The 14,670-nt window shown below is 36.2% G+C and overlaps 1 protein-coding gene across 9 annotated transcripts in view; it reads right to left on the bottom strand.

Annotated features, from left to right (window-relative positions):
* KAT6B (lysine acetyltransferase 6B) overlaps window positions 1-14,670 on the bottom strand; it is a 120,213-nt gene that overhangs the window by 54,978 nt on the left and 50,565 nt on the right. For all 9 annotated transcript variants that reach the window (XM_032982036.2, XM_032982035.2, XM_032982033.2 and 6 more), the window contains exon 3: window positions 5,166-5,274. In XM_032982036.2, the coding sequence (XP_032837927.1) occupies window positions 5,166-5,274 (109 nt within the window). The remainder of the gene's footprint in view (window positions 1-5,165; window positions 5,275-14,670) is intronic.

Genomic DNA, 14,670 nt, shown 5'->3' with positions numbered 1-14,670 from the left:
TCAGTCCAAGGCTGAGCTAAATGATCACAAACAAGAACATAGGCTAATTCATGACCATTTGGTACTTTCACCTTCTAATGGACTGAGGCACGAATGGCAAAGATGACTGATGGAATGCAAAAACCACTGTAGTAAGTGCAAATCTCAGATTTTATTCCCTTTTATTATATGTACCCAGGGCTTAATCTACTTTTTGTCACACTTAAAAAAGCAACTTAAATTATATAAATATAGCATATTCTCAAAATAAATTGCAGATTTATAACCTTTAAGAAAAGCAATAATAAATTCAAAGAGCAGTTTCAAAAACAAACACATTGAAAAAGCACTGCCATTTGATTCTCAGCATACAGTTTATGATACGTTAACAGATTTTTGTGATTAAAATTCGTATGAACTTGAACTGATTATTTTTCTTGAAAGTGACGAATATACTCTGTAACTGCATAGTTGAGTTTGATGCTATGCTGTTCACTTCAATAAAGCTTAACAAGTACTTAATTTAAAAAAAAATTGGTAAGAAATAAGAAAGCTCCCTAGAGCGGCTGATATTAATAATCAATATCACAGACTTATTTCATCAACCATGTCTTAACAACTACATTAACACATTAAAGTGTAATCATAAGCCAATTACCTACATGTAAGTACATTTAATTTGAGATATCTACCTTGCACAGAAGTGATTTACTTCAAGAAGCAAGTAAGTTGTAGTTTAAATTGTTGATTTTAACCTTGCCTTAAGTAAATAACTGACAAGTATAAACATAAGAAACATCTATTTTCACTGGTTGGTAACTATGCACAGATTAGGTGTAACAGGGTTACTTTATTTCTCTGTTATCTACGAATGTAACATTTCTTAGTCAAGCAGTTACACAGCTTAATATATATCCTACAGTGTCAAACTCTACTACTGAACAAAAATTCAAGAAAAAAAGAGAACCAATGGTATTAAACATGAAGGTTCTGCCTGCAACTCCAAGTCCTTGAGCTAGAAGTAACTAGAGGCTGTAAGAGTGCAAATGGGAATCATCACTATGCATTTGCCATGTTTTTTTACTATCTTTCCTAGGTATGCACTAGCAGAGACAGCAAATAAATTATCAGTTTTTGAAATACCTAGCTGATAATACTTACAAGTCTTCATTTTGGACATAAATTGGCATTGTGCAATTATAACAGTAACTAGTGGAGGGTAATGCCTACCAGACATGAAGTGGTAATCAACACATTTCACTTTTTAAAGGGACTCTGTTTTAACTACTTTTGTGGTTTAAAAAATTTCTGCAGTTAAACAGTCACTGTGATTGATCTTCAGTGATTTTATAGCTAGTTTCTTTAAATCTGAAAGAGTTGAAAAGAAAAACCATGTTTCTGGCTTCAAAATTCATAGTATTTCAGTTCTAACTGAAATAAGCTGAATCAAGAACATGCTATCTTCTCCATAACCAGAAGCTGATACATCTGCCAAGATGTTTTCAACACTTGATCAATCTCTAGTCTGAAGTGTTTCAGATGGTAATTTCTCCTAGTTCAGTAAGACTTTCCTCTAAATAAGACTTTTAAAAGACTTTCTTTTCAAATAGACTTTCTTTTAAATCTCAGCAGATTTAATGTGGTACGCAAATTTAAGAGATTACTGGAAATTTAGACATTCGAAAGCTGGCAGTTTCCACCAGGAATACACATACACTTACTTTAAAATAAAGCTAGTAAAAATTAAACGCTTTAAAATTCATTCTTATCCATCCCAGTCAGAAAACGTTAAGATTTGCGAGATGTTGATACGGCAGAAATAGGTGAGATTAGGAAGTTAGAACAGAATTTCTCACTCCCTTGTGACTGAAGAGAACTCCTTTAACCTGCCCACTTTTGTTGCCTCATTGCAAATTTGGGCCTTTTTTATTCTTCAAATTATTTGACAAAAGAACTAGTCTTTTAAAAGAACAAGCACTATATCAATAACAACAGTTATGTACAGTGCTAAATTGTATATGCTAATATCTCCAGTTACTTTTAACTTTGATACAAATGGTGGGAACTAATATATGAGATAATTCACAAAACCCCCCCTTGATAACCTTATAGATAGAAAGCATTATTATTTAGGGTGACTTTAGCTATAAGCACAGAGGATCAGTGCACTATCTTGGGCCTGTAGTAGGTTTTTCCACCTTCAGGTTTCTTAGCAGTTCATTTTATGCAACTAGCCAACATCCTCCCACAGACAGTAATTACATTATTCTTAAAGTGTATCCTAAGTCTCCTTTATGAAGCAATCTCTGCGCAGTCCTTTCCAAACATTTCTGTTCCTATTCCTCTTGACCTGACTCTCATCTTTGTTGTTCTGCTCTCCAGCCTCTCCAGCCCATCTTTGACTGGCAACCCTCTTGCCCTCTCAGCCTAACATACTATTTGTTTGAAAGGACAGTATCCAGTTATTCTAATTTGAAATATTTCCCCTCCCTTTTAAAATATTTATTGTAGTTCCCCAGTAACTCAACTCCACCCCCCCCCCCTTCTAAAACTTCAACTCCCTTTAAAAATCTGTCGGCAGCAGCTCTTTGTGTCTGTACCTCTCAACTGGGAAAATGGAAGTAGAGTTTGATTCCAGTCCTCAACTCTTCTGATTTTTCAAAATCAAAAAGTGGTGGTGGTGGGATGGGGCGGGGGGGTGCAAGAAGAATTAGTGGAGCAATGTTTGCTTTCGTAGTAGGATTTGTTTTCTCACATCTGACATCCCTCATCTTATCCCTTTAGAGTGCAAAGTGACACAGCAGTGCATTTAATTTCCACTGCCGAAATACATTATCTTCCCAAATTCCACAAAATAAGAGTAGTATCAATGAAATTTGCAGATATCCAGATAGTTTCCGCTTTCAGACCACAGAAACATTACCTGAAGAGACACAAGCAACTGACAGAAAAACATAAATGAAAGCAGACATGCCAGTAGTGGGCACTGCAATTTAATCTCTGATCAACTGAACCATTTGCTTGCTGTGCACAACATGCAATTTCTTTTATGTTTGTTAGACAGCAAGACCAGCTTTGAGATACACTACAATGTGCAAAATTAAAAATCCAATTACAATAAACCTCCACTTGAGTGAAGTTTTGTTATTTATAAATTGTACTGAGATTGGTTTTTATTTTAGTTAGGCATCAGTATCTGAAGTTTAACCATCCAGCAATCTGACTGGCATTTCATTCTTTATATCTAATACATCTGAGGAACTAATTAAAGATAATTTAGTCTTAATGAGGCAGAGAGAATGTATCAGTGTTAATTCAAATGGAAGCTGATCCATGAAAGTCAAGACTTCCAGTTCTAAAGCATCTTAGACCTACCAGTGGATTATTAAACAACAGAAGAGTAACTGATATCTAAGATCACCTGATTAATGTAAACTCTGTGTACCAGAGTCTAACCAAGCACATATCCTACTGAATTTCCAAATACTAGAATACAGATTTGAAAATACAGGAAACCTGTAAACCATTAAAGGAAGACAGTTTAAAATATATGGGGTTTGGGTTTGCATACTGGGGTGAAAAACCTACTTCCTTACTTCACTGTTTAACCATTTGCTTGAAAATACTAAAAAATACACTTGTTAACATAAATGCAAAGAATCTGTCCAGGGTAACAGATTCAGAAGCACACAATCAAAAGCATATCCTGATAACTGAAAATGTATTTTTGATTCACACTGTCTTGTTTTTACTCAAGTACTTAAGTAGCTATCACAGTACCCAAGACAGACTACCTTCAGCACACCTATAAAATGATGACATATATAGACTCTGAATTCCAAGACACAGAAACAATACTTTCACTTCTAGCCTTCTCAAAAGCAGTGCTGGCTTACACAGACCCTACCACTTCTCTACTCATTTCCCTCCTGAGCACTTCCCTCTTCTTCATGCTGACACAGAAGTTGGTATGGCTCTGCAGTGAGCTGGACTGGGAAACTGATCGAACTTCGTATCTTTCAACTACATTTGTTCTTCAGTTTATATGCAACCAGGTGCCAGCACAAAGGGGGAGCACCAAGCAGTTGGATGTTGCAGCCTGTGACTTTAAGCAACACATTTATTTTGTCTTTGAGCTGGAATAGGATGGCCTACATTGCAATGCTTTACCAAAAGTACTTCCTAATGCAGCTGTAAGCTTATGGGAGCATAAGTGTTTTTTACTGGCACAGCTAAACATAAGCAGCCCACTTGACTGATAAACTATACTGGCCAAATACCTCCTCCAGCATAAAACTATTTTCCACAGGAGATTATTTGAGAAAAGCCAAACTTATCAGATGACTTTCACATCCAGAACTCTACAGCTGCACCAGAAAAAGCTTTATGGCACAGAGTTGCTAAAGAGATTTGCCCAAGTTCATTAGCCAAATCCCTCTGTGAATCAGGAATAACCTAGGCCAAGAACATGTTTGGTATCATCCATCTGCATGCACTGCACAAAGCAACAGTGTGCTACAGTATTTAATTTTCAAAATTAACCTAGTTGTTCACTTTAAGGGGAGCACCTGCATTCAGGACAGCCACACCGAGTCTGCAAGAGCTACTCCAACACACTGGATTGGGGTACACATGATAAGTAAAGTCACTACCTTGTGCCTGAAAAGTAACAGGGCCTAGCAGCTTTAGTATGTTATTAATTATTATTCAAATTCCCACTTGAGTAATAAAATAATTTATAAAAGAATTAATTGAATACAGAAGATAAACAAGAGCAGAGACTGCTACACAGTCTTTATAATGATGATCATCCCTCAGCTTCTGAAATGTTGCAAATCTGTGCAAGTAAAATTCTTGATCATCATTTGATGCTACAATGCAAAATGGAGTTTTCAGATCAAACACAGATCTCAAACAGTAATGGAATTCCTGGATTTTACAAGTGTGCCTTACCTATTAATCTACTCAGTATATCTATACTTTTAGCATACAGATAAATTCACACCTCCATGTGTAGTTATACGGATGAAAAAATTTAATAAAAAAAGTCTCTTTCACCCATTTTGTTTCAGTTCTCAATCTATGTCCAAAAAGAGGATGACATTCAGAAGTTTAAAATATTTTTTAATACCTTAAAACCAGAGCTAAACAAACAGTTTTAGTATTTGTAAATTCAGCCAACTTACCACTGCTACCACAGTCTGCACAAGACAACAGCTCTTCGGGTTTTTTTTCACGATTTGATTCTTTCGTTCCCAAACAGAAGCTACATATCGGGATGGGATCAGCTCGTGGCTAGATTTAAAAACAAACAGACAAAATTAGCTGGGTGTGTGTGTGTGTGTGTGTGGGTGTGTGTGTGTACCACACGTTAATTACCAAGACAAACGTCCATTTTACTATCTTGGGAATAACAAAGTTTATTGTCTTAACATATTTCATAAATGTATAAATGTTAAGTTGGACCATAATAAACAACCTTGTGTACTAATCCATGCAAACCTCTCCAGTGCAACAAAAAGGAACAAACATTAGGACAGTATTCTTGAACACACTGTCAACTCCAGGACACCATCCCTTGTTCTTCCAACATAATAGTGCTCAAAGATTAAGATGCAAACTGGCCTTTATTACAGATGAATATAGTTTCTTTCCACAAGAAAACCAGGAATTTTTACAAAAAACTCTCAAACTTAAGACACATTTTCTTACTTTTCCATCCAATAGAACTCACACTTCCCTCTGAAACTACCATTTTATGGTAAAAACACTGGATTCAACAGATCAACAATTACCTATTGCAGTCTGACAACTCCCATCAGCTATGATGCAGAATCAGAACAAAAAGCATTATGAAAATCTTTCAACGTCTGGAAGCAATACACAGAACTTTTCAGAGAAAGATTTAAGAATTGATACAAATTTATTTCCTGATCTTCCTAATCTGCTATGTGACAAACTACCAGAGATTAAACACCCCCAAACAGTTTCTGCAGTAAATTGTAGAGCCTTTATGAAGTTACTTATATGCATCATCCAAAATACTCATGTGTTAGTACCTACATGCAAGTATCTGTAAACAGATCCGTAACAAAGAAAATTACCTGCAACTATTTCTTCAGGTGGGATACTCCAGTAATAGAATACCTTCCCAGGTTGGCTTCTAGCAGCTAGTATCACAAAGTCATAGTTTTTTTCACAAAGTCACGGTTTCCAAATTTAGCTAAACAATTCCACTAGTTTTATGCATCAAAGTAATTATTTGTTGTTTTCACCTTCAATTTTTATATTTCCACTCTATGCCACAATACTTCAAAAGCTGACAGATTATCTTCACTTGACCTACGAATCTGTATTCCATTACAGTTCTGGGAAGCAGGGAATGCTTGTTTTTAAGGGTATTCTTAAGGCAGCATCAGTTCCATGTAGATATACCCTTACACCTCAACACAACATAACACAGAATTACTGAAACTGGGTTTATATTATTGAGATACAGGATCATCTTAAATCAAAATCCAGATTCCAAGGAATACTGACACCAGCAAGGCAAAGTTGTCATACCCAGACAGGAGGAGCACACATATCCTTTTTTTTCTTCCTTGATCTCAGAAAAGACATGGCCATTAGCCAACATTCATTTACTTCCCTATTTCAACGCCCCCACTCCACCCTTTTTTGTTTTGTTTTGTTTTTAACTAAAGGTAAAATAAAGGACAAAGGTTGTTGGTAGTTCAAGGCTACAAAGACTGATGTTCCCATACCAAACCTAATAATAGCTTGCAAATCCTATCGCTTCACACACAAGTTTTCAAGAAACTTACAGGCTCCGGTATATATTTTGGTCATTTACATTAGCAACTTTATTACTGATCTCTGAGCTACTGAAAGTTAAGAATATACACATTCTTGTCAGCACAATAAACAAACATTTTATATTGCTTTAGCTTGGACAGTCAAAGCAAAACTGCATTCATACCGGTAGTGTAATTTCTGGCTCACAACTGTCTCAATTAAGATAAACTGAGGGGTTAGTTTTGTTTGGTTGGTTGTTTTTTTAACTAGGCCAGAACATAATCCAAACTGAAATACATCCCCTACTTGTATCTCCTTTTGTAATCAATAGTTTCTCTTCTAAAATACAGCAATTGAGTATCCATTATCTTCCAAAAAACAATGATTAGTCACCAGGAAGGTAAATTCCATTTCATCTCTTACAGGAACTAGCAGGGCCAGTTATTCAACACTGCAATGTTTTATACCAGATGAACCAGTAATGTTTTTCTTGTTATCCAACCTCAGTTCAGAAGTAAATTAACTTTTTCATCTAGTATTTAAATACCACATTAATAACTGTGTTACAAAACCTTTATAGAAGTATGGTGTCTGCTCTGTCACTGAAGTATCTCTGTATCTGAAGTATCCATGAGTAATGCTAATCCAGTAATATACTATTATTCCTTCAATAGAGCTAATAAGCTAAGAAGAATTTTTAATTCCTTTAATTTTGGCAACAAGGTAAATTACAACTTTCAAGAGGGTTTAGTTTAAGTCACTAGAAATTCTACATACAAATTTAAAAGGTTGCCCTGTTCAAATAACTGTATTTCTAATTGCAGTAGAGGCAAATTTGCGGGGTGGGGGTGTGGGGGGGTGGAAGGGGCAAGGGGAGACTGCAAGTTGGTCCAGCGAGTGAGTTGGAAGAGGATAGCATCACAGCTCATCGTTTTGCATGCATTTGATACAGGGTAGAAAAAGGAAAAGTAACCACCCACGTAACAAAGGAAAAGAGAAAAATGCATGAGTGACATCATTCACCATAAAGAATCCAAAATATCATCCAACTTTAACATCTGGCAGAGCAGAAAGAACAGGGAATTAAAAAGCAGAAATCAGTGTTTCCAGATTTGGGTTACTGCAGTAAATAGAAAAAAACATGAGCTACCCAAGGAATACTGTGAGGTTTTCAGGCCTATGAAGGATACTAGCCCCTTGTCCACATACTGGAAAGGACTGAATTATAGCACTGAAGATGTCAGCGAAGCACTGGATGCCACAGCAACCTTACCTTAAGAAGTTCAGGTTCTTCCCCCACACCCCAATATTTTAGAATAAGCACACCCTCAAAATGTGGTTTTGTAACATTTATAGTTTTAAACTCATTTTAGACACTAATTGTTTGTGATTATCCTAACACTGAAGACTGATTTCACTAATAATTATATGTGCATACACTGAATATTGACCATAGCTTCGTCATTACAGTCACTTCAGAAAACACCAAGAAAACCCATGCTTAGTAAGTCTGTGCTAGAAAGACTAAAAATAATGAAAAATACTGGGGTTTGTGACTTCAGAAAGTGTTTCATAATTGATTTTTTTAAAAAACAAACATGAGTTTCAACTACTTAGCACAGTTTATAAGTTCTGAAACAGTAAGGACCCACCAGTAAGGATCCTTACTGCTTTCTCACAGTCTTCATATCTACTGCAAACCCTGAGATTGGTCCACACAAAAATCATACTAATTTAGGAATAACAACACAGTGTTAGCATTTAGTTAAACCACTGCACTTTCCATATTTAAGGATGTAAGTCATTTATGCAACCAGTAAAATATTTATTTATTTTAATGAATCACAGCTATCTATCCTTAGAAACTAACAGGCTTTTCCACTGCATATAATGAATCCTTGCTAAAAATTCAGCTGGAGTACTGTTACCTTATACCATAATTTGTCTCAAAACTCTGGCCCAAAATTATGATGTTTTTCCTACTGTTGTTTTTGTGCTTGTGGAATTTACATGCTCATCTGACTACATTTATAATTCCCATTAAATTCTTAAAGCATTTAGCATGTTCTGACATCCCACCCCCCAACAAGTCACATTGTTAAGACTAAGAAGTTTTTTTTTGGAGTATGCAAAGTTACCCACAACTATAAATCCCAGTGAAAGCACGAAGATTACTATTTGCATCGTTATAGCACTCTGAGGCTTTAAACAGATTGTTTGAAAATTGTTAGGCATTAGCTGTGTACACACAATTATGGTTTTAAAGTGCTACTCTCATTAAATGTTATACACAGGTTAAAAGCAATGAAAAGTTTCACATGCACTCCCAAGAAATTTAAGTTTGAAACAGTAAATCAACAATCTCAACTGTTCACATATGCAACTGAGTCTCAATGCCTTTTCAGAAACACCTCAACACAGTCTGACAATCTGCTGGAATACACATCCTCATGGATGATACACAAATATTGTATCTCTGTTATCCTATGAATAGAAACAGCACGCAAGTAATTTCAGAGTTAACAGTACAGAGGGGCAAATTTTATTGAAAGTGGAAACTGCCACAACCTTCACTAGGGATATATTGTTCTGGTCCTACTTTTTACCCTACTTCAATTACTTCATTTACAGCCTTTGGAAAGACAGAGGCAGCAAGCTTATTTTCCCAGAATACCTACATTTTCACAAAGCACCTTCAGGGGCTATCTACCTTTCTTTTAACCATCGCATCATAGTTTGAAAAAAAGAAGTTTTTGAACAAGAAATCCCACCAGTAGCATTTCTAAGTGATGATTTTAAAAAAATAAAATGGAAAACCAAAAGCTGAATGAGCCACAGGTACTGATTTCTAGTCTCAACTACTGAAGCAGTTGTTCTTGGTCACAGGCAAGGCAAGGTATTATGAGTACTTTCAGCTGCAATCCCCTTACTGCACCTATTCTATGGGTTTTAAAAAAAAAAAAAAAAAAGAAGGAATTTACTTTCAACATCTGAAAAAAAAAAAAATCCATGTTTCAGGAACTAGTTATTATAAGGTATGCTAAAGTCCAATTCTTTTTTTAAAAACAACTTAAGACAACTGACCAGTAGATCCCATGTTAGCTCTACAGTACGACACTTGTATCACACGGTAAAAAGTACACACTAACTCAAATGATGATAAAATCATGATGACAGGCTATCACTGCCCAACTGTGAAAACGTCAGACTTGCTACAAACCTTAATGTAGCACCTAGGCATTCAGAGATCACAAAGCAAAAGCCAGCACAAGGGCAGTTCCAAAAAAAGAGGACAATCCAGAGTGTCAATTTTTTTTTTTTTATTACACCTTTAAATCAATGAATTACATAAACAGTGTGTGCTGAGGAAAAACTAGTCTGAAACTTCTCTTCCCCCAAGAGTAACTTCACTGCTAGAATGCAGGTTCGTGTTCTCTTTACTCTTTAAAACTCCTATTTCCTTACTACACAGTGGCTTCCACTTCTCACATTCCCCTCCCGTACTTTCAAAGAATATGCTTGCATGGGAATTACGATACACAATGCAACTGTCAGAGGTATGTAAATTATCCAAAACTGAGAAGTTTAAAACCCTTTGTGTCCTCCTGGATTCACACACTCCAAGGTATCTAACTGCAACAGTGATACTAGATTTCGGAGTTGCAAACACGTTCTTGCAGGAACGTCCTTCACATTGTGTACACAGAGAACAATTAGCAGATGACTGCTGAAGAAGATTATGAGGGCACACACAAAAAGACTGCCTGTCTCACGTTCTTGAATTGTCTTGAAAACTGGAAATCTCACCTCCATCCTGCACTCCTGACAGTGTGTCCAAATCGACATATTTCTACAGCTAACAGTAAGAGGGGGAGCACTCTCCCACACCTCAGCCCACAAGAAAACAAACTTTCCTTAAACAAGCTTAAGAACTCTATTCATCTGGGCACACCAGTTCCTTTGCAAACCTGAGCTGAAATGATGTGTGCAGAGCATACAGCAAGTAATTCCTAGCTTTTTCGTTGCTGTTCAGCTAAAATTTCTATATAATATCCTTAAAACAACTTTTTTTAAAGACCAAGAAGTGTAAAATGAAAAAACTTGCCTCTTCCTTCCCACCATAAAAAATATGGAAAGCCTACAATGCAAACTTGTATGCTTAGAAATTTATCTCCCAGAGTATTTTAACTGGCTCTTACAGGAAAATGTAAAATCTACCTCCCTAGACATGATGAGTCCCCCTTGAACACAGCTCTCTACATCACTTCGCCCTAGTATTAACCTCTTCCGTCAACAGGCATCACTACAGCTGATGGAACTGAACAGACAAAAAGCTAACCTGCATCTTCATAAACAAGCACTGTAATGAGGAAGACGTGCATGAAACAGCATACACTGCTAAACAGTTTTCTAAATACAGTTTATATTTTTTATGTACTGAAAGGAGCAATCCTGCTCCTTCTTCCAAATTGGGAAACAATACAATCTAGAACAGGGGAGATCGCAACAATCACTGCTTACAAAACAGAATGCAACTTCAGGCTTCAAAAGTCTCTTTCCCTTGCAATACAGAAATAACAATAAAAGTAAAATTCTACTTCAAATTAGACATTTGTTGTTTCATATAATAGTACAAGGCATTACAAAGAAAAACAAAGCTAATTTCAAGGTATTAAAGTTGCTTCTGCTGTATTCAAGAAACCAACAAAAGATTAGTGCTCTGCACAGTGAATATTGCTCAACATGGAGGGAAGAAGAAACCCTGATCAAAAAAGGAACAAAAACCCCACAGAAACACACACGTGCACACACACATGCACGTGTCTTTTCTAGAAAGAATTTTATTCATTTGCCCTAGGCCTCCTCATTAGTTTCACACAAGCCAACCTGCATTCATATTTTGTCTGCAGTTTATATCCACTGAAAATTTTAAAAATTCACTTTCTGTTGGAAAACCACCACCCAAAGCACAGGATACATCTCTCAGAGAAGGGTGCAAAGCAGCAGCTCAAAAATACAGATAAATCTCTGTCGTTCTCTAGAGGCTCAGCCTTCATTTTGAACAGAATCCTATGCTAGCACTACAGGAAAAAGAAGGTTCTTCCTTACTGAATGGTAGGGAATTTGTTATTTCATGCATGGCTTTCCTGCTTTGGTCCTGCACCTGGGACAAAGCAAGTAAAAAAAACACATTCACTTTCCCATTACTACAGTAGTAAGAGTGTTTTTAAAATAATTTAAAAAGTCCTATAGCCGAGGCTATTAATATAACTGGGCTATGAAGAAGGCTCTCCACAAGTTCCCTCTTCTGCATTCTCCACTGTGAGATTAGAGCCCAACTACAGATCCTGACACTAAGGAGTACTTATGCTTACCAGCCAAATTATAAATAGCTCAAGCTATAAATACATTGTATATACACAGTAGTTTACTGGTTGCATTTTCTTGTAATTCTGATGACCATCACCTACATTCTGTAAATCTAGCCTCAGATCGAGCAGTCTTCAGAGTTCTTGAAACTGTCTCTTCAGTGGTTTTGAAGTGAAAAAAGAGGAAAAAAAAGTTGGGTTTGCTCCTTCTTTCACCTTATGCAAGGTATCCTTTGGAAATCAATTCAACACTTATTTGTAAGTTAGGTTTTATGTAAAGGTAACTCAGACCCATTTTCTTTACACCTAAGATGCAAAAAAACTAATGCCTTGAGCCTCACCTGAAGACATTTTTCAGTAACAGCTTAAATCAGAAGGGCTCCAAAAATTTTTGCCCCTCCAACTCCACACTTACTCCTTTATGTTCCCTTACTTGCCTGCTATGAGACCAGCAACTGGTTCAAAATATACATAACTTGAACACCAGTTTCTGACTTTTTTTTTTTGTTAATTAAACTCTTCAATCTGGCACACAGAACAACCTCAGGTGTACCAAGAGCAAGCTTCCTTTTCTTCATCTCTCCATTTTCTACCTCTCCAAAGTAGTCCATTGACTCCCACAAACTAAAGTGAAGTAACTACTGCATATCTAACCAAGCAGTTTATACCTAAAGTTGCATTACTCCTTACATAGCAATCAAGTCAAAGTATGAGGTCAACTTCCAAGTGATACCCTTGCTTTTTATGTAGCTCAAATTCTTCTTTTTTCCAAAGTAGTAAGTTTTCTTTCTTCACACCTTCCACAAAAGTCAATCCTTTAAATCCATCTACGTGTCTTAAAAGCACCATACATTTCTGTTACTTGCCACGCACTGTCACAAAAATGATGCACGTAAGCCTTAAAACAATTACCTATCATTATCATCCTCATCATGACTTCATCTTCTGCACCAAACACAATGCCATCCGCTATGTTTGATGACAGGTGAAAACACACACATCACCCACATCATTAGTTTCTAATCCTTCCAAAAATCTCACCTTTAAGTACACTTCTATGTATTCATTCAGAGGTAATCTTACGTAATTAAGTATCTAGCCTTCTACAATCCTGCTCATCACTTGCTTCTTACTTTTGCATTTTCTTCATATATCTCAGTTTTTTCATATGCTTAAAAGATTTCCAAGCTTTTTGGCATAGAATCAATTGCTCTGTCACATGTACATACAGTTGTTTGCATGGGATTGAATCTCCTAACTCCAAACTCTACCTGTTACTGCAATGCATCTAGGACAAAGCAGGTGACATGTAATCACAAGCAGGTAAGCAGTTGTGCAATTCAGACCATGAACTCATAGGCATGTCAATTTTAAAATTCTTTGGGGAAAAGTATTGCTTTTAAGCAGATTAAATAAACTCCAGCACGAAAACACACACTTCATTGCCATAATATTATGTTTACTCAGATGTTTTTATATATGCATATTTTTATTCATAACTTATTACCAAAGTCATCCTACATAAATGTGTATATGTTTGCAGTGTGGCACAGGATAATTATTAGTTGTCTTGATGCTAATTGCTCAGGGAAAATGTTTAATTGCATATTAAATTGATCATATGCATATTTTATTTAGTTTATTCTTTGGGGCAAGTTTACTGTCGGCACTATCTAGATCTAAGTAGTGCTGTACTAAATACAGAGGTAGGGTTTTCTGAAACTGGGTTAATGTTTGAAATGCAATTGTAAATGAAACAAGCAGAGCTTCATTCTACTTCAAGATGAAGCAGCTGAATTTCTGCATGAAGTCAGGAAATATCCTGCCTAGTTTTCTGCCATACCTGAAGGGGAAAATATGACCAAAGCAAAATGAATCAGGTTTCAAATTCTAGAACCTGATATAGGATTACAAGAGAAGTATTTCTTTACATTTCTTCCACTGAAGTGATTATGAAATGGAAGCTTTAAATAGAGCGCTATGTTTTTGTTTTGCTGTGGTTTTTGTTTTGTTTTGTTTTTTTAAATGATTCCATTTTAACACAAGTATAAGTTGACATCCTTTCTGCTCAAACAATTATTTTAACAGCAGATGTAATACAAATAACATTACTGTAAATAACACAGTCACTTCTCTTACCGAGGCCCAAGTAGTGGAGAACTCACACAGGTAAACATCTATATTCCTGTGGGCAACAAGTAACAGCAGCTAGGCCATTGACCCTCCCTGTCGCTGAGTCACTGGTTTTTATTTGGTAAAACCACTGGCACTAACTTACTACTCTACCAGGTGAGCTACTGAGCAATTCAAATAATAAAAATATATTTTTATTTATTTATTTAAAATAAAGTAATTTCCGGTCTCTTTCTGGGAGAAATCTGAACAAATAGATTAAATGCTAACAGCTTCATTTCCCCTCCCTGCCCCCAGGAACTGAAATTTATTCTTGAGAGAAGAAAAGCAGTTTATTCACCAGCCAAGACATTGAAATCAGTTGCAGGTGTTTACCTTTGCAAGCCATTGCTCA

Source organism: Tyto alba, unplaced genomic scaffold (genome assembly GCF_018691265.1).
Source record: "Tyto alba isolate M040663 unplaced genomic scaffold, T.alba_DEE_v4.0 Super-Scaffold_1, whole genome shotgun sequence".
NCBI classification, from domain to species: domain Eukaryota; kingdom Metazoa; phylum Chordata; class Aves; order Strigiformes; family Tytonidae; genus Tyto; species Tyto alba.
This window is presented reverse-complemented; position numbering and strand designations above follow the sequence as displayed.